This window comes from Necator americanus, chromosome IV (assembly GCF_031761385.1).
Source record: "Necator americanus strain Aroian chromosome IV, whole genome shotgun sequence".
Taxonomy (NCBI): domain Eukaryota; kingdom Metazoa; phylum Nematoda; class Chromadorea; order Rhabditida; family Ancylostomatidae; genus Necator; species Necator americanus.
The window spans coordinates 34,670,136-34,695,007 of NC_087374.1; the positions used below are offsets into that span (position 1 = coordinate 34,670,136).

Consider the following 24,872-nt stretch of genomic DNA (forward strand, 5'->3'; position numbering starts at 1 on the left):
TGCTTAGGACGTTGACTTTCTCCTTTGGAGCGAGTTACAAGCAAGAACTTACAATGTATTGCGAGGAACTCCAGCTGAAAACTGCAGAACAGCGGAAGTCAACATTCTTTTACCAGTGTCCTCAGCGTAGAGCTTTCCACATTTTCATGGATAATGTGAAAATTAAGTAGATCCGGTGCAAAATATAGTATTTTCTATCGTATCAGTCAAATATTTACATGAAGCTTCCAAAAGGGAATTTATCTTTGAGGAGAAATTTTCGCCATATGAATCAACTGTTGCAAATTTCTGCCCACGTCCCACCAAATTACGGATAATCCCTCGGAGGGATTTATCACTTCTTTTTTTTGCATTCGAGAGAACCGGACTCGCCGATGTGTGGATCTATAGGGGTGAATGCATCGAAAACCATAAATATGTACCTACCAATATATCTCCTTGTTTTGTCTCAGTTACATCCTACAAGAGGTACGAAGGTACAGCACGTCATCATCTGCTGCATACATGTTTCTTTTCACCGTGAAAAAAATTTTGTTCAAGGAAATTCCTACAGGTTTCACTTTTTCGTCTACTTTTTTCGATTCTATCATTCCATGTTCCATGACCTATTCGCTGAATTTGCGTTGCTGTGAGTTGCGTGCAGTTCATGTGCCAATCATCTCCTAATTGACCCATGATTTGAAACCGGTTTCTCCCAAGTATTTCAAGATTGTTCTCTTGATTATCGCGATTTTACAACAATTTCCTGCTTTAATTGTTCTCAAATCATCCTACGATTGTTAATTTGACTCGATGTCTCCTATAAATTTTCAGTACAAGTTTTTTTTTTCTCTAATTTCAAGTTCATCCTCTGTTCAAGTCCGTAACGCCTACATAGTTTCAAGAGGAATCCAGCAAAGTGCATTCTCTTCGAATAACTTCACTTGAGGAGTAAAAAATCATTGATTATTAAAAATTGAGCATAGGTTATGGTTAGAAATTACGGAAAACGAGAGTACATGTCCGAAGTAAATACTTTAAAATTATAAAAGTGATAAAAAAAATTGAGAAAATTCTATGCCAAATTTCTAGAAAAGCTGCTTACAAAATTCAGAAAAAATCCTCATATTCCTGAATAGAAGAGGGTGGGTTTTGATCGAGGTATTTTTCTGAACAAAAAGAGAGTACCAACTGTAAACTTGGTGAACTTATAAAGAGTAAAATCATAGTAAAACACAGTCGCACACTGAACTTATTTTTTTTTACAAAACTTCGACACGGAAATTACAGTTCAAATTTTGAAAACCAGAAGCGATTTTTCCAAGGCAGAGATGTTTTTCGAGCCATTTTCCCAAGTTTCGACCTGTTCATCCGCGGCATCCATCAACGCATGGAACTGTAGCCAGACATCGACGGCTATTTTTTCTCTCGGTTTGGAAACAAAGTGTCCAGGGAAATGTTTGTTCAAGACTCAGAAGAAAACTTTTAAAAAATTCAGTTTGTGGATAAATTGCCTATGAACTAGCTGAATTGCGTTTTTGCTTGGAGAAAAGATCCTTGTATTTCAACTTTCCATGTCAACAACTCGATATTCGTCGCGGTTTCCTCAGATCGCCTACCGTACCTTTAACGCAGCTGCTTTTCCACTACATGTCATGAAAATATTATTTGAAACACGTTTTGAAAACAATGCTACAGGAAGAGGCTAGTCTTCCGTCCTTGTTTTTCATGGATCTTTAGAGAATGAATATCTTAATTTTTCTTCAAACTTAGTCACATTTTCTTGTTCTGATCGTCTCTCAAGTTCTTTCCGTACATATTAGGATGTACCATTACACGAGAAATGTTCGCCGACAGTATCCCGGCTACGTCTGTGCATCTATGCATTCACTGCGTCTCCGGAGGTAGCGCTGTTCTCACTGTGCCCGTGTCGTCTGCACTCTAGCCGTTTGCGTATGCAGATGCGGGACCGCAGGAAAAATCTTATGCAACATGAATTTTTGGGCTGATATTTATCTGATTCTTCTTTACGTTCATCTTTTAGTGAACATTTTTGAGCTCCAGAAGTTTTGAATTCCACGAGAAAAATATTATTATTGGGCTCAATTCACGTTTAACCCAAAACTTCGTTATAAAATGAGGTATTATCGTTTATCCGTTCCCGAATTTATACTTCTATTCCTCTGAGGATCATTTTTTGAGGACAGTCTTTCAGTGGATGATACCTGACGATGTCGTCCTCCTGCAGGACGGCAGATATGAACAGAAAATCCAAGTCGATCGACGAAGGCTTGAGGCCATGATAACGGGTGAGGTTTAGGGACTTTTCGCTCGGCAGCGCCTTACTCTGCCCTAAGGCAACAAAATTTATCGTTTCTACCTGATGTCTTTCAAAACGTTCATACATTTCCGCTAGTTTTAAAATAATTTGTTTGAAATACGACTTTTCTGCGCCTTTCAGCCAATTCTCTGTAACCGTGACGGTTTTTTTTAGCCATTCAAACACTGCTTGATATCATCGTGTCTCTAACAATCACATTAATTGCTTTGAGTCACAAATCTGTCCACTTTTTTGGGCAACACTAGGCTGAACATAGTCCCATTCGGAAGTTTTTACTTATTTTTCATGATTGATAAACTCTTACGTGCAAAGCGAAGAGAATGAAAGAGCGCGCGATTTCTTCCTTTCAAGTATGAACCAGAGTAAGGACAGAAAAATTAAGCGACTGGGCGACGCGACATTACGGACTACGATCCTCTCAAATCATCTGGATACAAACCTAAGCATGGATTTAATTGAAAATAGAACCGTATGTAGCTTTATTTTGAGAAAATGAGAATGTTCCGATCACGAAAACCGTTTGGCTTACGGAACCGACGAACCGGAGCGGTTTCTGATTTGCTCGTTGGCGTCGCGTGCTGTAGTTTGTCCGCGAGGGCAGAGTAAACATACATTTCACCATGTGAGCGGTTACGGTAGGTTTATGGAGTCTTGGTATGTGACAACGGGAACCGGCAGAAGGATATCGGATCCGAAACAGAACCAATCCAGTAAAATTCTAGTCTGATAATTCGATGAAATAGTAAAAGTAAGATTGAAAAAAAGTAAAAGTAATTTTTAAGGACAGAAAAGAATGTATTTGCAATGTGTACGATAAATGTGTATGAATTCGATTTTCTGTCTGATAATCATTAAATATTTCAATATTTCTTCTTGAACATCTTTTTTTTTTCTTTACTGTAATACAGTATTGTGATGGTGTTCATTTCAGGTGTTCCCGCGACCGAAACAGGTTTCATATTTATTAATGCGGAGGACTTTTTCAACAAGGTACGCCGCATGTCATCCGAGAATTGGAATCATTATACATTATTGCTTGGATAATATAGTTTTTTTTTTCATCAGGTTAAACAACATTCTGGCGCTGAGGTATGCTGGCCATCGCAATTGAAAATTGGCGCCAAGACGAAAAAAGGTTCTCGAGCATGATAGAAGGATAAAGATGATGATTTATGAGAATGTAATGCTATGAAATTTCAGATCCATTTGTGAAGGTTATTGGAACGGTTGAAGAGATTGAATTGGCGAAGAAATACATCAGCGCAACGTTACAGGTGAAGGTACGGGATAACCGATAGCGATGTTGAAAATTTCTTCGAAAGATTTATTTCTTAAGTGTTATTTTATGGGTACTAGCAAAAATCCATGTGCTGTGTTTCTGGTGTTATTTGTTTTTGTATTGTTTACATGGCGAATATTATTATTCTCTTTATTCATTTGACCTCAATTTTCGCTGAATTTTCATCTGACCTCAATTTTCGCTGAAAAGAAGGAGACTTGAGATTTTTCTGAGGTTTTTTTTTTTTCTCTGCAAGAACTCTTCCGAGAGAAGTTCTCATATGCAGTTTCAATTGAAGCAGCCAGTTTTAACAAGGAAAGTGTCAAGTAGTGGGAAATTAAACAATGTCAGCAAAAACTTTGGAAAGAATCGATGATTTCTTGGTGGAGCGGCTTTCGTGTCAATCGGATTGCTGAGCATTTCGCGGCATGCAAATAGAAGAGATGATATATAGTTGGGTCAAAACGACACGAAGGAAGGACCGTTACGTAAGTGACCGCGCTCGGAAGCGGTGCGGTCGAGACAGCGGTTGGAATCAAGGTGGGACCATGGGGAACTGCAGAGGTGAGTGGCGGCAGTGAGGGTCCTAACGCGATCCCAACTGTTACGCTCCACCGTTCCTCTTCAAGCGCAGCCGCTTGCGCAAATGTCCGTGCTTCATGTCGTATTGACCCGACTATAGTCTGGTCGAAACGACATGAGGCACGGTGCAAGCGGTGCGTTAGCGGCTGCGCTCAAAGCGGCGCGGTGGAGGCAGCGGTTGGAATCGACGTGAGACCACTGCGAACTACAGCAAAGAATAGTGTCAGCAATGGTCGCCTCTCGATCTTTGTTGCGACGTTCCACCGCATCGCTTCGAACGCAGTAGCTTACGGAAGTACACCGTGCTTAGCGTTGGTTCACCCTACTATTCCTTGGCTGGCAGGACAATCACTTTATTTTTCACTTAGATATGAAAGTCACGCAGTTATACTCTCGCAAACAGGCGCCAACACTTCAGAGATGTATCGCTTTGAAAAATTACTCAAATTACGCACTATTGCACAATAAATCGCAACCAATTTTCTAATACTCTTCAGTCATTTTTTTTTGACCGAGAAAGATAATTACTTCTTTAAGAATTGAATAAATAGAGAATCACTTTTTTTAGATGCTCAATTAAAGCAGGATTTCAGGAGATGGTTTCAAAATCGCCTAATGGCACGTAGAACAAATCGTCTTTGGCTGCCCGCAGGGTTCAGAGCGGCGCGGTTTGGCGACTCTGTGGTTTTAGTGGTTATTGAGTCCACTGTTGTGAATATTCAATAACCACGAAAACCGCAGAGCCGCTAAACTGCGCGCCCGTGCGGCTCTGAACTCAGCAGGAGTGATCGATGTGAAGACATACAATGAGTTTTATTTTCCAGAAGGAAAGAGTGACGCTGAAAATGGAGATTCACCATTCGATCCATTCACATATCATTGGCAAAGCTGGCCGAGGTATTCAACAGGTGATGCGATCAACTGGCTGTCACATACATTTCCCGGATTCAAACAAGTACACGTAAGTGGTGGAATCAGGTCAAAATGACCTGACGCTCAGTGCAATTGCGTAAGCGGACGCGTACGATGCGACACGGTGGGCTTACCGGTTGTAGTCGAGGTGGGGGAGTTCGTTAGCTCTATTCATCTCTGCTGTCGCTCGCAACTCAAAGACAGCGTATCACGAAGGTGACATGATACAGAAACCCGGAAGAATGTAGAGTTCCGGTTGTAGATTCAGGAAACGAGCGTGACCCCGTCCAATTCTCCACAGTCGTCCTAAAAAACGGGGTGGGAGCCGGCTTTCTTCCAACGAGGAACGTTAGAACGAGCAACCGCTTACGCAATTGCGCCAAGTTCAGGTGTTTTGATCAGGGTGCAGAGGTGATGTGGGTCCTAACTCGAATCACTGCAGATACAAAAACCGACAGATTTTCTGTCCACGCTTTTGTGGGATGTAGCGCACAGAATTGTCCTTTCAGAGTATAGCGCTGGCACTATTATCGGGATCGTGGGAGGGGTTGTTTTAAATTTAGACATAGAAATGTGATCCTACTATATTTAGAGACTCAGCCAACAAAAGTGACCAAGTGTCGATTTCCGGTCCACCGCTAAATATCGAGAATGCTCGCAAACATCTTCGAGTAAGTTATCCCAACGATAATTCCAAATCTTAAGCTTCTATTGCTGACTGATCGCTTGAACTTCCCACCATAACGATCCTATCGTTATTGTGCCTTTGTCATTATAATAATCACTTAAGTATTTATGCCAATTTCCCTTCTTTCAAGATTTCTCGCATTCAGGTGTAAAAAAGCCTCGTTTAAATGCTTTCAGGCTATATCTCCACTGGTGCTCACCTTTGACCTGCCATGGATTTTCCCGAAAGAACCAGAAGTATCGCGATTTCCCTCAGAAGTGAATTTCTTTTATAGAACTCTTCTAACATGTTTATCATTTTAGTAGCTTGTTTACCAAATCACAAATAAGCGCGTAAGTGAGCAATATTTTCAGGTGGTGCTAACGCTACGAGCTGTCACTCCAACGTTATATTCTTGTGTACTAAGGGCTAACGCTGGTGATGATCTAATGATTTTACAAGCAATCAACGTCATAATGGCTCAATTTCATGTTCCAGTATGTTTAATAGAAGTATTTAAATACATGTGAAATTAGTGATTAATGCCAAGGGTCCGAAAAAAGAGAAAGGTTAACTGCACTCAGTGGCACCCTTATTTCTCGACGCTCTAACTTGCTTTTTTCTTTCAGTAACCTTAGCATGTCACAGATCCTTTAAGATTAATGCTCAGGATTAATGCCCCGACTGATTTAGTTATTTACTTCGAGAAATGAGGGACATCACTAAATGCCTCCCCCCAATCACATTTTACCCCACGTTGGCGTCATATGAAGACCTCGGTTGGTTTTGATCTACGAAGTAACCCGCTGTAGTCCCTTATGAAAATGAATCTTTCTGATTCGAGGTTGTGGTCTGTCATGGTACCATTTTTATCGCATGCGGAAAGCACTAGTCGATGTAGTCCGGTCAAACCCTGGCCTGAATAGCTCGATGCTTTTGTGTAAGCGGCTAAGCTCAAAGCGATGCAGTTGAGCGCAGCGGTTAGGATAGAGGGAGGTAAAAAGGAAGGACGGGTTTGCTATCTCTTCTCCGCTGCCAAGTCTAGTGCCGGGCGGGGTTATAATTTCAAACCTGGGTAATTGAACCTTTACTTCAAAATCAGATTTTTTTTCGATTTTTTTTTGTTCCTTCTTGGTGAACTAAGTCAATTAGTCATAAGCTGTTTAGGTTTTTTACGTGCAGATTGCTTCTTTCAGGAAGAGTTTCCTTTGACGGTTCGCACAACATTCAGTGTTAAGGAGGAAATGCTTCAGATTCTACGGAATGGTGAAGATTCGCAGAGGTACCGTGTTGCAAACATAAAAGCAGGATATCACGAAATTGACGATATTGGGGTGCTTGTGGGGAGATCTAGAGAATGGGTTGTAGATTACGGGTATGGGCGTGGTTCTGGTCAAAGTCCCCTGACAGTCATGATAAGCAGAGTTGGAACCGCCCTTCTTCCTGATAGGTACACTGGGACGCGCCACCCTTGTGCATATTCCGTCTCTTTCAGCAGCCTATTCATTGGTTTTACTTGAAGAGGCTGTCGCGAAGACTTTATTGATTTTTGACCGCTCGCTTGGGTAAGCGGCGCGTGCACAAGGGTGGCCCGTTCTAACGTTCCTCGTAGGAACTGAGGCCGTTTCCCTCGCCGTTTTTCAGAACGATTAGGGGATTGAACGGTGTCGAAGCAGTAATAGGCGGTAGCGTAAGCTCCTGCTTTCGAAGCAGCACGGCAGAGGTAGGGGTTGGGATTGCGGTGGGACCATCAGTAGCTTCACTCGATCGCAGCGATGAGTGGAACTAGCCATGGTTCAGTCCCGTTCCCAACCGAATTCTGGCCCATGCCGCTACGAGCGCAGCTGCTTATGCAACAGAACAAGGAGAACAGCAGAAAGGCTGCAGGTCGTTTTCTCCCGACTATATGTGTATTCCATTTCAGAAGAACACTCTCATTAACAAATTCGGCTGTTCTACCCGTAAGAGGATATTTTAGGTTGCAGAGGCTTGCTCATCGGTATGGAGTCCATCTACAACTACCAGAAGTTTCGCAACCTGTTCTTATTTATGGACCCTCGAGTGGAGTTTTACTTGTGCGCAAATTCATAATGGTTAGTCCAGAAAAGTTTATTTTGGTCGTAGATTTTTAGTTATTCGTGGATGGATTTCTTGAACTTCTACAATTTTCAAATATGTTTGTTCATTTCGTGTACCTCTATCAGAGATTCCCAGCCTTAAAGTTGCGACAAATAAGGATTAAGCACGGTCTTGTGCCTGTGCTGAAGCGCAGACTTATTCTTAGAAGGGATCTGGGCTTTTACTTTCTTTGGATATTCGGATTAATTTAGAGGTTGTTTACAATCGTGTTTAACGAAAAAAAAAACTTCACTTTGTCCACTATGGGTGACAATAAAGTGAGTTATCCGTGGGTTCCCGTGAACCCTAAAGGGTAGTATTTGCGAAAGCGGTAGAGCACTTTTGATAAGTTTATAATAGAAAACATTCTCCTACTTTGAGAAAAGCGACTTATATGTTTTCACTAAGAGGTTATTTCAGGGATTATCGCCGGTGGTACTCTCATTTGATGTGCACATCGGTGAGCTTCGATCCGATATCGAACGTACACAGAAAGACTTCGGCGTATTGATTTATTCGAAGAAGAAGAACAACGCTAATGATTTGTTGGTAAACATTAACAGCTTTCAAAGAAATAGAATTGAAAAGCAATTCTGATTCTTGTCTAATTTAAACTTCTAGAACATATTTTTTTTTCTCCAAAACGTAAAAGGTGTTCAGATTCTCCGCTCAGATTTATTTTTATATTTCAGGGAGTTTCAATCAGATCTACGGAGGAAAATATGCTCAATATTCTACGTGCCAGAGAATTTCTGCTTGGATTAACACTAACCAGTTATATAGACAATGAATATACTGGTTTAGAGGCGCCGCAAGGTACGTGAACCACGCTCCAGAACATATTTCTGATAACTACCAGTGCAAGCATTACTGATGTAGTGTTTTGATCTAGAAAAAAGTGATGAGACTAAAGAACAACGGCCATGACAGATGTTTCACTCACACAATGCTTATAAGTGCGAAATTTTGACTTGCGAGAGTGTTGGAAAAGATAAGGAGTGAGATGGTACCGAAATTGAAAATATGAAGCGGAGGAATAGCCTCTGCGTTTATGATACGCTATGATTTTTGCCACATGTCCTTGGATGAGAACCAGTTCAACGTTTATGGATAATATCCTGAGCATTTAGGTGCTTTGAAGTTCCTTCTTTCTTTTCAGCATCGGATGAAAATTTAATAATGCCAATGAATTCATTATTTGATGCACTTCCGGAGACCCCAAAAAGCCCTGACCCACTCGATTCTCCGATAGCTTCCTCGATCCTCAAAGGTGCCAAGGAGTACAACAAGAAGAAGTAAACCATTTCAATCCTTAAATCATTCCATCGTTGGAAGAACTGCATTTGTTCAAGAAAATCTTCTGTCAATTTTTAGTGATCTTTGGAACAAAACTGTTGCTGCGAGAGCTGATCGTGAGCAGATGTTAATGAAGGCCACACAAGGTTTTTAAGCCCGTAATTTCTTCCCAGTTCATCCAAAAAAATACCGTGATTTTCAGCAATTTTTGACGACACTTCGCTCACAAAGTCTGTACCCAGGTATCCAACCGACCTCTGGGCAGGTTATGGATTTAGCTGTTCATTGCCAGCCGATCTTCTCAAAGGTATACTGGAGATATCCGAAGAAAATGAGGTGCCCGAAGGCAGACCAATTTTAGGAAGGGATGCGAAAACGGTTAGTTTCCGAATAGCTGAAGTTCGTCACCTTGACCCTGTATTCAAACATCATTCCAGCCTCCACGTGGATTATGCGCTGTTCGTGAGGAGGACGAGTTGTCCGAATTTTCTGGCTCGTTCAGTAGTAACTCTATGAACTCTGCTAATCGTGTATTTGAAAGGAAGAATCGATTCGGTACGCGATTACTCTACCTTTGATTTCTTTTCGTCACTCCTGAATTATGGCTGATTCTGAAGAGTTTAGCTTTCTCCGCTTCTACTTCTATTTTCGATTCCTCTCCGGTTGTTTCGGAATTCACATGGGATATTCGAGTGTTCTCGGATCCAGCAATGGTGCTGGCACAATTGGGATGCAGTGAATACATGACACAATTGAGAGAGCAGGAGGTAAGAGGAAAAAACTTTTAAGAAATGTAATAAGCAGAAAAAAGTGGTGTAGGACAAACAGACAGTGGATGATGCGAAGTGTTTTAGCAAACTAGTAGCATGCTAAATCGAACAAAGTACCATATGTCTATCTTTTCTTTGTTGTTTGCTGTTACCGAGGATTTTTCCTTTCATTTCTTTTGGTACTGGAAATGATCCACGGATCTCCCTCACTAGAGGGATCACAGCCGGTTAGTCGCGAGGCTACGTGGCGCGTCCCCGGGTGGCGGATAGGGGGCTAAACGCGGACCAAAAGCGACCTTGCGCTTGCCCAGAGACGCAGGTGGATTCAGGGGATGGACTCCCTGTTTCTGCTGAGCCAGGACTGACTCATGACATCCTTGTATCCCACGTCGGTCCGGCCAAAAGCCTGCAATCAAGTGACTGGGAGGTGCAAGGGAGGCGGTTTGGAGTCGCCTCCAACAAATAAGCTCCACATGTCCACACCGGGAGAACGAAAGTTCTCCCAGAAACTCATGGGACTAGAGGCTTGCAACCTGCCCATGGGTTTTAAAATTTTAAGCAAAACACAGTAATAGAAAAGAGTCTCCTGATTCCGGAGGAAAGCCTGGTACGGTAGCGCCAGGTAGGACGGGGTTGCAGGAGTCATGTAGGCTACCAAAACGGAAAAGGACTAGGATGGCGATCTGTACTTATAACGCACGTACGCTTGCATCGGAAGCGGCCATCGAAGATCTGATGATGCAAGCCAAGAAGATCAAGTACGACGTCATCGGACTGACCGAGACGAGACGACGTCACCCTCTCAACGCCGTATATGAAACTGGAGAAGAACTGTTCTTAGGAACATGCGACAGTAGAGGTGTTGGTGGAGTTGGCGTCCTCGTCAACACGAGTATGGCAAAGAACATCGACTCTTTTGAACAACTTACGACCCGAATCGGACGTCTGCGGATGAGAAGATGTGGCCCAATACCAGCTTTGACTATCTTCGTCGTTTACGCTCCAACATCAAGCTACGAAGAAGAAGAAGTCGAAGCTTTCTATATGGACCTGGAGAAGTTCTACCAAGAAGATCATGCCTTCTACAAGGTCATAGTTGGCGATTTCAACGCTAAGGTTGGCCCAAGAAGAACGCCGGAGGAACTTCACATCGGGACCCACGGCCTACAATGGAATGACCAGGGAGAGAGGCTCTCCGAGTTCATCATGACGACTAAGACCATCCATGGGAACTCGCAATTTCAGAAGCCCTCTTCTTTACGCTGGACGTGGGAGTCACCCGGTGGAGGGTACCGTAATGAAATAGACCACATCATCGTCAATAAAAGGTTCTGCCTGACGGACGTCGGTGTTGTACCAAAGTTCTATACGGGATCGGACCATCGCCTCCTCCGAGGAAGATTTTCCTTCACAAGGAGAGCAGAGAAAGCCGCCAAGTTCAGAGAGAGAAATCCCAGGACTACCATCAACTGGGATCTCTTCGCTACGCTAGTCGGCTTTTGGGAAGATTCTGCAATGGACAACATCGACGAGGAATATGACCGGCTTGTCGAACACCTTCACGACTGCGCGAAGAAGGCTGAGAGTTTTAAAACCACCAAGAGGCGTCTGTCTCTTGAAACTCTTGAGCTGATACGCCAGCGTGGAGCAGCACGAGCCGCAGGGAACCAAGAACTCACGTCCGAGCTCGCAAGGCTTTGCCGAGAGGCGATAAAGGAAGACCTTAAAGAGAGAAGAGCAGAAGTGCTGGCTGAAGCTGCAGAGGCGGGGAAAAGCATCCGCTATGCCCGTCGAGACTTCGCCAGTCGCAAGACGAGGATGACTGCTCTCCGGAACCCAAAGGGAACAGCCATTGCATCGAGAAGGGGGATGGAGAAAATCATCTACGACTTCTACTCTGATCTCTTCGACAGCCATGTCCACTTGCCTCCTCACCATCTGAGGGAAGATGGACAAGTCATTCCAGAGGTTCTCCCGTCCGAAATACGACATGCTATCATGTCGGTAAGAAATCGTACGGCACCCGGTCCCGACAGAATAAGACCAGAACACCTGAAGAGCCTTCCGCCAGTACTCATCAACACCCTGGCGAGGCTCTTTACACGTTATCTGTCGGAATGCAAGGTTCCTAAACAGTGGAAGACCAGCAAGACCGTGTTGTTGTATAAAAAGGGAGATCCACATGACATCGGCAACTATCGCCCAATCTGCCTACTGTCCGTCATCTACAAGCTCTTTACAAGAGTAATCCTTAATAGGATTGAAAAAGTCTTGGATGAAGGACAGCCATGCGAGCAAGCAGGGTTTCGAAAAGGATTCAGCACGATTGACCACATTCACACTGTTTCGAAACTCATCGAGGTATCACGAGAGTACAAGATGCCGCTCTGTCTCACCTTCATCGACTTAAAGAAGGCTTTCGACTCGGTTGAGACGGAAGCGGTCGTGGAAGCCTTGGACAACCAAGGCGTCCCTACTCAATATATAAAGGTACTTCGAGAGTTGTACAGTAACTTCACGACCGGAATTTCGCCATTCTACAAGAACATCGTCATTGACGTGAAGAGGGGGGTCCGACAGGGTGATACAATTTCACCCAAAATATTCACAGCCACCCTCGAGAACGCAATGCGAAAGTTGGAATGGGACGACATGGGAGTGAAGGTTGATGGTCGGCAGCTACACCATTTGCGCTTTGCTGATGACATCGTACTGGTAACACCTAGCATCAGCCAAGCGGAACGAATGCTGACCGAATTCGACGAAACATGTGGATGCATCGGTCTTCAGCTGAATCTACAAAAGACGATGTTCATGCGGAACGGATGGGTCTCGGATGCCCCATTCACGCTCAACGGAACGAACATATCCGAATGCACCAGCTACGTTTATCTGGGTCGGGAACTGAACATGATGAACGACCTGACCCCCGAGCTGGGCAGGAGGAGACGAGCGGCTTGGGGAGCGTACAAGAGCATCGAGGATGTAGTGAAGAAGACCAGGAACACCCGGCTCCGTGCTCACCTCTTCAACACCACCGTACTTCCTGCTTTGACCTATGCTTCGGAAACCTGGGCATTTCGCAAGCAGGAAGAAAACGCGGTGAGCGTCATTGAACGCGCAATTGAGAGAGTGATGCTAGGAGTATCCCGTTTCACGCAAGTGAGGGACGGGATTCGAAGTTCTCTCCTACGTCAGCGATCGAAGATTAGAGACGCTGCCGCGTTTGCCAAGGAAAGTAAAATAAGGTGGGCCGGACACGTGATGCGCTTTAATGACAACCGTTGGACCAGAGCCGTGAGCGACTGGGTTCCCCGCGATATTAAGCGCACTACAGGAAGACCGCCGACCCGATGGTCAGATTTCTTCACGAAGTCCTTGAAAGAAAAATATGATGCTCTTCGTGTCCCACGCGAAAGGAGGAACCACTGGGCTACTCTGGCACGCGATCGGGACAAATGGAAGAATTACTGGCGCCCGCTCGACCAGTTCGAAGATCAACGGGAGTCAAGGTGATCAAGGTGACTGGAAATGATTGGCTCTCAACGGATTTATTCTCCTCTAAGATGTTGCGTCGCTTGTTTCCCACTTGTAGACCTTGTTAATAGCTCTGTGAATCGACCAATACAAGGTGGTGATTGAGTTGAAGGGGTGAGGAGTTATAGTAGGGTCACAACGACATGAAGCACGGTGCAATTGCGTACACGGCTTCTCTCGAGGCGCTGCGGTACACTTTTATAATTGTAGTAACCATGTTAAGAATCATTAAGTCGTTCACAGAAATTTCCCTGTAAAAATCCTAGAAAGAAACGTTTAGAACCAATACAATCATCGTACGGCGGTGTGCAATGTCATACGAAACAAACCAGTTTCGGGAAATGACTCGGAGAGTTCGTACTTCCGCATAGTTTCCGAATCCTTCATTATGTGACGCATCGCGGCAAAAGCAAAAAAAAAGAAATAACCTTAGAAACTGGTCGAATCGATAAATGTTCGTAAAACTTCAGATCGACATGCATGCTTTCCTACTGTTGGACGAACAAAATCTCAAGGACATTGGTGTTTCAACAATTGGTGCTCGAAAGAAAATCCATCATGCAATAATCAGTATGTTACGGATATTATATGCAATAAAGTAGTCAAGAGAGGAATTCGCTTGAAAATTGGCACTACTTATTACGTGTTACGCTACTTATTACTTATTACGTGTCTATTATTCCAGAGCTTCGTGAATCGGCGCGGATGCACGGTTATGCAATCTGACTCCTCTCGGTATTACTTACCACCGCTGCTGCTGGTAGGTACCTAGTCGACGTCGTTGTCATTTGTTCGACATTTGTAAATACGAATGTTTTTTTTTCTCATTATTAGGAACTTCTGTGATTTCACTCTGTGTCTAGTGTATTTACGTACGAGTTAATAAGTTGAGTCATGACTGTAAGGTGCTTCGATTCGCTCATACTTGCCATATAACATTTGTATTTTGATATGCCAGTGCATTTATGATGTTTAATACGCAATAATAATTCTATATGAAATAAGATTTTTCTTAATTACAACTTGAGCAGCCCAGATTTTGATTGTTTGTCCCGAAAAAAAAACCACCTCTGTGAGTTAATACGGATATGTACCAATTCCCATGTACTACTTAAGTATATACTAAATCTCATGTATAATTTGATCCCGAACAATACTCCTTCAATTTGATCAAATTTTTTCGGTGAACACAAGCCAAAATAATTCGTTATGCGAGTTCATAGCGGTACCACCGTGAAGCCTCGTTGAACGGTAGCAATGTGTTAATGCGATGCGTCTTTGGTGAAAGCGTGCACTCAGCTCTTTCTACAGTATGACGAAAAATACCCAGACCTCCTTCCTTTCGGCTTCTGATAGTGTTTCGTCATCTCTCGTACAGTAGTACACGGATAATACCTAACAAAACCCCTTTCCGTTCTGTTTCCGTTCCTTTCAGTTTCATCACTTGTTATACTTTTTAGGCGCCTATTTGTTTGTACTCCGGTCCACTAGTCCGACTGGAGCTATTGAATTTGGTTGCGCCTCCAGGTTAGAACCAACTGAGCTTGGAGTCCGCAGGAATTCTAAGCCAGTGAGAGATCTCTTTTTAAGTGGAACTGGTAAGATATAACTGCTTGAGTTACTTAGATGAAACTTTTGCGTAGGAGGCATTACGGGGAAGGGAGGAAGAGGAGAGGGAAGGGCGAGGATCTGAATAACTACTATGAGCACTCGTTCGATCGTCAAGTGCTTTAGAAAATCGTAGCAGTAATGCTAGCCTTCGCTACAGACACGTTGCGTTGGCCTGGATGAACACACTTTAGGGCAGACACCACGTACTGAAAGGAAAAAGAATAATAAAGCCGACTTTGTTGTTGACGGACATCCTGAGGCAGAGAATGTAAAATAAATTTTGTGTGTATGGCCAGGTCAGTCCGACATAAAGTTCGGTGCAGTTACGCAAGCGGGTGCGCTCGAAACGGTGCGGTAAAGCGAAACGATTAGGATTGAGGGGAGGGGGGTGGGGCTCTTGCTAGCATCGCACCACTCATCGCTGCAGTTTGCGATGGTCCCACCTAGATCCCGACCGCCAATTCAACCGCTCCGCTTCGAGCGCAGCTGCTTACACAACGGCATCATGAGCTTCATGTGCAACTCGAGTTTTTTTAAATGTCCATTGTAGTACATGGATTACCAGACAAATAAGTCTCACGAAAAGCGCATGGCACAAAACGTTCATTGAATAATAGATAGAGTATCGTTACAGCGCAACAGCAATGTGGAATTCTCCGCAGTTCATTATGTAATCTTGCTGAGTGCAAATTTGAACGGCTTAGGTCGCCTTAGCAGACCGAATGGGGATTTCTCATCTCGTGACGGTAGACTCCCAGCCGAGGATAGTGCGTATCTCTGGATGAGATTGCCAATAATCTAAAAGAGCAAGTAAACACCAGAAAAAAACTAAAGAGACTTCTTCTTTTCATATCTCAGAGCACCTTTCCAGCAATTGTAATTTTTTTTTCGGCTAGAGGCCAAGGTATGTAGCATTGACGTAGTGCAATAGTATCTTCTAAGAAACAATCAAGCTACCCTACTGAATACTTTACACCTTTTGTTCAACAGTTGACTGATAGTCTTCTTCAAACTACTTCTGCAACACAAACGGAAGCATCATACTAGTTGTTAGCTAAAATATCGCACGGAGCGGGTCTTACAGTATCCGAAGACTTCTGTCATCCAAAAATGATCGTGATGGTGGTTGTGAGGAAAATGAAGACGATAGGACCGGAGCACTATGTTGCTCCATTCACTTGCTAATGGGGAATCTAACTAAGGCCTAGACTTAAAGTTTTTTTTTCAGTTTCTCTGACAACCTTCATGAACCTGAAAACGTTCAGTTTAACCTACCCTTCTATCCAAGATTTCATATCCTTCGCTTACTTGCGAGTGAAATTGTTAAGGAAATAACGTTTACCTAAGAGTGCAGATAAGGTAACAACCCTTGAATTCCCTACTCCCAGAAAAGACTGCTTTGATTTGGTACTGTAGATATATCCAGGATGGATTTCCCTCTTACCAGGTACAGCTCAGCTTTTGCCAGTGACTCGCCCAGGCAAGAACGCTTTCCAATCCCGAAGGGAACCACGTGTTGATCAAGACGACCGCCATTCATGTATCTCGACGGGTCAAACTGAACAAGAAGAACAACCGAAACCAATGTTGGTTTCTTGTCAATAGAATAGAAGCAGAGTTAAAACTTGCATTTCCTGGATCCTTAAAGTGCTTTTCGTCGGAGAATAACACCGATAGTTGAGCGGTAATTGTGGTTCCCGCTGGAATGGTGAATTCGCCGACATTGGACTCCTCGGAACTTCTTCGCCATAAGTTCAGATTCAGAATAGAAGCCAGACGTTGGATTTCCTAAAATTATGCGAGACCCATAAAACACGAAACCTTCAGATTCGGGAAAGTACGGAAAACTGCGGCCAAATGCCTTCGAAAGGCCTGTCCAGCAGTATAACCGGGTCAAAACAACGTGAAACACGGTGCAGTTGCGCTTGAAGCGCGATGGAGATGCGGTTAGAATCGACGAGGGACCATTGCGTACTGCAGCGACGGACGGCGCTAGCAAAGGTCCTCCTTAGATTTCAACCGCTACGCCCCACCATGCCGTTTAGAGTCCAGCCGCTTTCGCCGCGGCACCGTGCTTCATGTCGTTTTGATCTTACTATGGTCTCACAGTGTCCAGAAAAGAAGTAACTCATACTTCGAAAAAAGGAAATGCGAAGCGCATAATGAGTGAGTGCCTCTCACGACAAAACTAAAGCGAAATGCAAACACCCACAGATGCAAATCATACCGTAATCGTAGCGAGGAGGTATGGAGTTGACGAGCGGTCCTGCAGCGACAGCGGCCTATTGTCACCGGTGACAACCTTGATTTCTGCACGTACTTTATCCACAACCTGAGCATAGAATTATGAAGAGGATTAGATTCGATATATCCGAATGTCCTGCGGTTGTCAAGAGGTCGTTTTATTAGGATTTTGATCTCGTTCGACAGACTTTGGTGGTTGGACGTTACTTCTCGACAACATAACTTAACAACTTCATCCAGTGTAGCGTTGATCCTGGTCACACTGTAAAGACGGAGCCTAACTGAGAGAGATCTGGCAACATTTATCCTTCCCAGCTTTGATGGGATTCACCACCGAACGCGCCCAATCGCTGTGCAGGAAGCGCTATCGATTGGTGCAGAACGAAGGAAGGAGGCACAGCTTGCTCAGCAGAGCTAGGTGCGTCGCGGCAGTTTTCGCGGTCGCGGTCGTTTTCGTCGGATTCGAAGCATGCCCATAATTACATGCCTCGAATCTGTTTTCTATTCATCTAACATTAATATCTATCTTGTTCAGCTCGCCTTATGTGTTATATTTTCGACCAGTTAAAGCGTGAGTTACACTTAGTTGCACTTGGTTTCCTACTACTTATTATTGTTATTCATTTTTACTGATGACTACAGTTAACTAGAGAATGATCTGCTTTGGGTGAGCACGGAGCTGGATGTACGACCTAGATATACATTGCTGGAACAATCGGATATGTTCGTTCCGTTGAGTGTGAATGAGGCATCAGAAACCCATCTGTTCCTCATAAACGTCGTAATGTCTAGATTCAGCTGAAGACCGGTCTTTCCACACGTTTCACCAAATTCGGAGAGCATCCATTCCACCTGATTGATGCTTGATTTTATAAGAACGTTGTTAACACCGAAACGAAGATGGTGTAAATACCGGCTGTCAACATTCACTCCCTTTCCAATCTGTTATCCCATCTCAATCCTCGCATCACGTTCTCGAGGGTGATACTGAATATTTTGGGTGAGGTTGTATTGCCCTGACGAGCCCCTCTCTTCACGTCGATAATAACGTTACTGTAGAATGGGGAAATTTTGATAGTGAAGATACTGTACAATTCTCTAAGTACGTTTATGAAGTGAGTAGGGAGAACTTGATTGTCCAAGGCCACCATGACCATCTCAATTGAGTCAAACGTCTTATACAAGTGGACAAAGATAGATAAGATATAGCGGCATTTCATACTCTCGCGATTCTTCGATGAGTTTTGAAGCAGTGTGAATGCTGTCAATCGTACTGAATCCCTTTCAAAACCCTGCTTGCTCGCATAGCTGTACTTCATCTAACACTTTTTCAATTGTGTTAAGGATCACTCTTGTGAAAATCTTATAGATGACGGATAGTAAGCAGATTGGGCGATAGTTGCCGTGTATGTCGTGCGATTCTCCCTTCTTACACAACAACAGAGTCTTGCTGGTTTTCCACTGTTTAGGAACCTTGCATTCCGACAGGTAACGTGTGAAGAGTCTCGCCATAGTGTTGGTAGGAACTGGCGGAGGATTCATCAGATGTTCAGACTTTATCCTGTTGGGATCGAGGGCCGCACGATTTCTTACGGACATGATTACATGTAGTTCTGAAGATTTTCCTTCACACGGAAGGAAGGGAAAAGTTCAGAAAGCGAAAACCCGGAACTATCATTAACTGGGATCTTATCGCTACACTACCCGACTCTTGGAAAGGTTCCGCAATGGACAGCATCAACGATCGGCTCGTTGAACACCTTCATGACTGTACGAGGAAGGGTCAGTGTCCTAAACCCAGGCAGGAGACGCTTAATTCCTGAAGCTCTTGAGTTTATACGCCAGCGTGGAGCAGCAGTAATGATAGTTCTGGGACTTCGCTTTCTGAACGTTTCCCGCGAGTTTCTCTTCCCACCGTGTAAAGGAAGATCTTTCCCGGAGGAGGCGATGGTTTGGTTCCGTATAGAACTCTATCAAAACCTTTTGCTGACGATGATCTGGTCAATTTTATTACGTGACCCTCCACCGGGTGACTTCCACGTTCAGCGTAGAGGGGAGGACTTCTTGCGAGTTCCCATTTATGGTGTTAGTTGTCATTGCAAACTCGGGAAGCCTCTCCTACTTTTGCCATATTAGTATTGACGCGGACACCAACTCCACCAACTCCACCAACTCCTCTACTGTCGCAGGTTTCTGAGAACAAATCTTCTCCTGTTTCATATACGGTGGGCATATACTCAGTAGGTGGCGTCGCCTCGTCTCGGTTAATCCGATGACGTCGTACTTAAACTTCCTGGCTTGCATCATCAGATCTTCAATGGTTGCAGATTGCCATCCTAGTTCTTCACCGTTTCCGCAGCCTACTGCACCAGGCCACTCCTAGACTCCTGCAACCCCGTCTTCCTTTACGCTACCGCATCAGGCTTTCCGTTGGAGTAAAGAGGGTTTTTCTTATTACTGTAAGATGCACTTGATTTTAAAACACGTGGACAAGTTCCCAGCTTGTAGTTCCATGAGTTTTTGGGAGAACGTTGCATTTTCCCACCTGGGTCCCAAGGCAGTCACAATTCGGTTTCGGTCGGCGATTAGCCTCCTATCCGCCACCTGGGGACGCGCCACGACTAACTGGTTGTGATCCCTCTAATGAGAGAGATCCGTGAGGAGCAATCAATATTTTCTATAATTATTTTAATTGATGACCACAGGTAACACGAGCATGACTATCTTGGGGCAATTAATGGAATGTATCATGGGAAGTCAAGAAAACACCAAAACGGTTACCTCAGGATAGTTTATGAGGTTTATGAGGCCAGAGACTATAGTAGTGGTTGTTGTCTCCTGTCCAGCGATCCATAGATCGAGAAGGTTTACCAATAGCGCTTCTTCTCTTAAAGCAGATTGTTAGCTTTGTCTTTAAGGAATGCAAATAAAGAAAACTCAGAGACCTGTCTAAGGACAGTTTTTGGGGAAGTTTTCGATTTTACTGACTTTTTTTCTTTTCCATTTTTGAGAGAAGAAACTCTTCACACCCGTAAGACTGACTATAGAAAACTACGTAAGGTGTATAAGTGAAGACGTGCCAATTGAAGTAACTATCTACTTTCGTGTAAACAATAAAATTTAATCATTTCGTTAGCCCATCGGCTGTCAAAAAGATTTGGATAAATTAAGGCGCAGAGCGCCCATAACATCTCTGATCCCTGAATTTGTATTTTAGGCTTCCATTTGGAATACTTCGAAGGTACGTACGGTTATATTCTAAACTTTATTCACAACAGGAAATGAATCAGCATTAAAAATACCTCAAATGCTTTCTTGACCAAATACTGATTGGAGAATTTTTTTTCAAAGTATTCCCGTAATTAAGTTAAAATTTTGCTAAAGTGCTCTCAGAATCAAGTTAAACTTTTTCCTACTGCTAAAAATTTTTGATTCGAGTGATGTTTTGTCGGAACTTGGAGGCCGTTTACATGATGTTTTATCTAATCCTCGTTCGAAAAACCAAAAAATAAGCACTATATGTATATGTGTAGTACACTCACGTGAAAAGTGTTTCTTTTTCATTAATCGCCTTCTCCTCAGCCATCTTAATGAGATAAGCGTCAACGTAGTCACGTCCCTCCTCTTCCAGCAAGTGTTTTCCCTGTTTTATATCTGATTTGCTGAATAACCAAAAATTAATAGAATCGTGAAAAAATTCATCTAGAAATACGCCACAATTTTTACCGTTGTTCAAGTTGTCGCCGGAGATAATCCTTTAAGTCAAACATCGGTTCGAGAAGTTGGCCATATCGTTTTCGAAGTATAGGAAGGTACAACATAAATTTGTAGACAAACAAATCCAAGAATGATACTCTGGACACGATCTCATCCACTTTTCGTTTCATAGCGAAGAAATGGTCACTTGACTGAAAGAAAAAAAAAACTAAGTTAAAGCAAATAACGGATTCGCCTGTTTGAAGTGTTTCAGTGACAACGAAGCCAAAAAGTTCAGAAGAAAAAGAAAAAGTACAACCTTATTTTCTTCTTTGTTTTCTTTTTTTCTTGGTAATTGTTTTTTTTTTGATAATTCAATTATTCTCAAAAAATTATTCTAAAAAAAGAAAAAGAAAAACTACATTTCCTTCTTTGTTTCCTTTTTTCTTGGCAATTGTTTTTTTTCGTTTGTCTTTTTTTTATTATTCAATTATTCTCACTGGATCAACCATATTCATGCTTATCCTCGGGAACAAAATAAAAATTTCACTAAATAGTTGTTTTCAGGACCTTTATCACGGTTCCGGGCAACGATTGCACACAACCATTATCAGCAAATTTACACAGCTTCTTAGGAGCGGCATAAATCACAAAAAATAAATAAATCACAAAATTGATGATGTCGGAGTCTCTTCACGAAACGATAGGGTCGGCAGTGCAGATTACGATCATGAGCGCGTTTACCCTTAATTCTCCTAATTTCCCTTAAAAAAAGAACGACGGAAACGGTCTTATCACACATCCTACGAGACACCTAATAAAGTGTCACCTCTACGAAACCAGGCGTATACGCTGTGCTTTCCAGCGAGCGCGAGAGTGAGTATAAAAAACCCACTCATTTCTCCTTTCTCTTACCGGTCGCAGAAGTGGCACATATGTCCGCGCTCGCATGCGTGGCACGTTGTTAGGTGCCTGGGAAAAATAGACAAGGTCGTTCCCACGCCTTTTTTTATTGGACATTAGGGAGAATCTAGGCTGGTCGCTCGTACTCACTTTAAAAACCCTGTCCACATCTCGCGTGGAAAAAAAGACTGAGGAAATTTGCATCAACTTATAAAATATGTTTTCACGAGCCACTAGCTGCATAGAAATAAATATAACATTTTTGTAAATCTAAGTTATAAAGAAGCAAAGAATGTGTGGTAAATAGGATGGATAAAACACCCACACTATCGAAGCGTTCCGAGAAAAGCAATCGGTTAATTATGCTTCCGACAAGAACTTCGAACAGCGGAACAGCATCGACGATACTGTTCCCGGATTCTTGGATTTGACGGTCAATTGCATCGAATCTTAATAAAATTTCACGTAGGCTACTTGGATACAAACTTATGCTCCAGCATTTTCTCTTGCGTCTTCTCTGTGAGTGAAATTTTCTGGAGTTTCCAAAGGCATCCATGGGGCGATATTCCGCTTACTTCAAATTGAACTCCTCCATTATTCTTTCTTCAATAATATTTCTCCCGAATCCGAAATTTCTAAATGTATGCAAAGAGAAGCGTCTATGATCCAGCCATACTTTTCCGTTGGAGGCGATCAGTCCGAGGCCGTCTAGGTGAGGGGGTTTTTTGTCCGTTGCAAAAAAAGCGAGAGTACAATTCAATGACAAACTTCTTGGTACGTCAAATAACATTGGGACCCATCTGTCGCTGTAGTTTGCACCATGTTTAACCATAGCATCTTGGGCAATATCGAAATCAGCGATGTGTACGGTAGGCATAGGACCAAACCAAACCGTGAACACTGAGCCGTATTTCTGGAAGTGAACAATGGTGATCGGAAAAATTGGGAAATCAGTTAAATATGGAGAAACCTGAAACCCCTAGGAAGACAGAAATTAGAAAGATTCACAGGAAAAGCGCTGAACAGTGAAGATTTAATTTTTGTTTCTTATAGTTGGATTTAGTTGTCGTTTCCTGCCAAGAAATACGGAAAGGAAGAGAAAGTCAGACAGAAAACAGAAAAATGCAAAAATGTATACTATACATGCGTGTCCTAGTATTTTTACGTGTTTCTTCTGAGAAATCAGAGAATTTCCTTTACCGTTTACCTGCATCGAGAAAAATGGCAACGAACCTTTTTTAAAAAACGCAAAGCGCCAACGATTCCACCATTTACAGCGGCTAAATAGACAAGATACGGAATATTTCCGATCAGTGGAAGGGGAACAGGACCTGAATAAACGGAAATTTCAAGGATTTTATTTTTTTTTTCTTGCAAAGAATTAAAATCCGCCTTTTGTTTGAGGTTGTGGTTAGTTTTTGTGCGTTTTCTTGATGTTACAAAATACAATGAAATACAGTATCGCTTTTTTTTGATAAAATGTCATTTTTATTGAAATACATTCTTTTCTTAAACTTCTATGGTTATATCTATTTTTTTTTTGAGAATGGTGCTAGTGCTTTAATAAAGGACTTGCTCAGATGTGGACAACATAATTAATAGAATCCTAAAATAAAACATTAATAATTATGAATGGAGTTCTGCTGATGGAGTTAGGTTCTGAAAAAAAAAACCGGGAGGAATAGCAGATCAAAATAAAATATATTAAAGGTAAGATACAACAAAAAACTTGACGTTGGAGAAAATTAAATGCAAACACAGGAAGAGTACCTACCTAATGAATAAATAAATAGATAAATAAATAGTGATAACCGGAGAAAACATTTAAATGTGAGAAATATACCGAAAAATTTATATTTTCAACACTCAAAATAGAACTTAACCAGAAAACTAGGGGAACCATTTCTTTCTATTTCGTTTTTTTTTTTGAAGGCTATGCGGCTTAGAGGTAATCCAAAGAGTAATGGATCAACGTTGATTTCTTTTTTTTTTTTGAAGTACAAACCCCAGCGTAACGATTTGTGTTACAAATGAACATAAAGATTTTACTTTTCTACAGATAAAAATATAGTTTTTTTTTTCCAAAAAGCGTTATAAAAATAGGTGTACCTGGAGGAAGTTTTGCTCTTCTTAGGAGTAAATGTGCGAATACGACGGCAATAAACGTCACGAAGAAGAGCAGAGCGAACATCTGAATTTTTTTATGAAGCAAAAGAAAAAGATAAGGAGCCGTTGAACTCCCTATTTGAGGGCTGCATTTCATTTCCACCAAATGGAGATCCACGTAGAAATGAGTGAAACAATGAGAAAAACGCCGTAATGACACGAAAACCAGTGAAAATTGTTTAAAAGAGGCAATTAAAGGGAACTATTCGAATCAGGAAACGTGAAAGGAAATCTCCGAAAGCGAGCAAAGGAGTAAATTACTATAACAGAACAAAATTTCATTTGCAAAAAAGTAGTATTGAATTATTTCGGCAGAAAAAAAACACACACACATAGATGCAGTTGACGAGCTCTTATCAAAAAGATAACGAGCCAATGTTTTCGATGGCTACAACATCGTGAGGTCATCGTGAAGAACTGGAACGGTTCCTAGTCATTCACAGAACATTCACAAAAAGAAAAGAAGTTTGGAGGGTCACATCAAAAGGATGGATCGTTTCGCCTCTACTTGTGGACGATCCACTTTAGATTAGTCTCCCTTAAAGCTCCCTCAGCAGGGAAGGAAGACCAATTCAAAGAAAATATTGTTAAAATTGTAATAAATAAACATTAACATAGAAAAAACTAAGACTCTAAAGGATGTAACAATAAAATCAGGTCAGCTATTTGATTGTGATTTTGATTTCGTTGTGATCTCCGATAGATCAATACTGTTGGATTGGAAAACAATTCTTTACGGATTGAACATACACTTTTCAACGTTTTTAAGGA

General features: G+C 42.4%; 2 protein-coding genes across 4 annotated transcripts; one reads left to right on the plus strand and one right to left on the minus strand.

Annotated features, from left to right (window-relative positions):
- Window positions 1-2,197: 2,197 nt before the first annotated feature.
- On the plus strand, window positions 2,198-13,460 carry RB195_003664 (uncharacterized protein; the record flags this gene model as incomplete). Of its 3 annotated transcripts, none has more annotated exons than XM_064201414.1 (18): window positions 2,198-2,288; window positions 3,252-3,310; window positions 3,386-3,455; window positions 3,521-3,600; window positions 5,006-5,142; window positions 5,686-5,764; window positions 5,958-6,038; window positions 6,135-6,257; window positions 6,957-7,042; window positions 7,739-7,853; window positions 8,299-8,427; window positions 8,571-8,694; window positions 9,038-9,173; window positions 9,253-9,320; window positions 9,377-9,552; window positions 9,612-9,729; window positions 9,799-9,941; window positions 10,584-13,460. In XM_064201414.1, the coding sequence occupies 18 exons, from the start codon at window positions 2,198-2,200 to the stop codon at window positions 13,458-13,460; spliced, it is 4,692 nt and encodes a 1,563-aa protein (XP_064057293.1). The 3 variants fall into 3 exon arrangements, with proteins under 3 accessions (XP_064057293.1, XP_064057294.1, XP_064057295.1); XM_064201412.1 differs by lacking the exon at window positions 10,584-13,460 and adding an exon at window positions 9,994-10,047; XM_064201413.1 differs by lacking the exons at window positions 2,198-2,288; window positions 3,252-3,310; window positions 3,386-3,455; ... (12 more) ...; window positions 9,612-9,729; window positions 9,799-9,941 and having other exon boundaries at window positions 10,620-13,460.
- A 2,298-nt stretch (window positions 13,461-15,758) lies between these two features.
- Window positions 15,759-24,126, minus strand: RB195_003665 (uncharacterized protein; the record flags this gene model as incomplete). Its single annotated transcript, XM_064201415.1, has 12 exons — window positions 15,759-15,890; window positions 16,537-16,650; window positions 16,722-16,880; window positions 17,320-17,424; window positions 20,118-20,223; window positions 20,879-20,998; window positions 21,063-21,244; window positions 22,261-22,384; window positions 22,511-22,643; window positions 22,704-22,848; window positions 23,169-23,266; window positions 24,045-24,126. The coding sequence occupies 12 exons, from the start codon at window positions 24,124-24,126 to the stop codon at window positions 15,759-15,761; spliced, it is 1,500 nt and encodes a 499-aa protein (XP_064057296.1).
- Window positions 24,127-24,872: the final 746 nt, after the last annotated feature.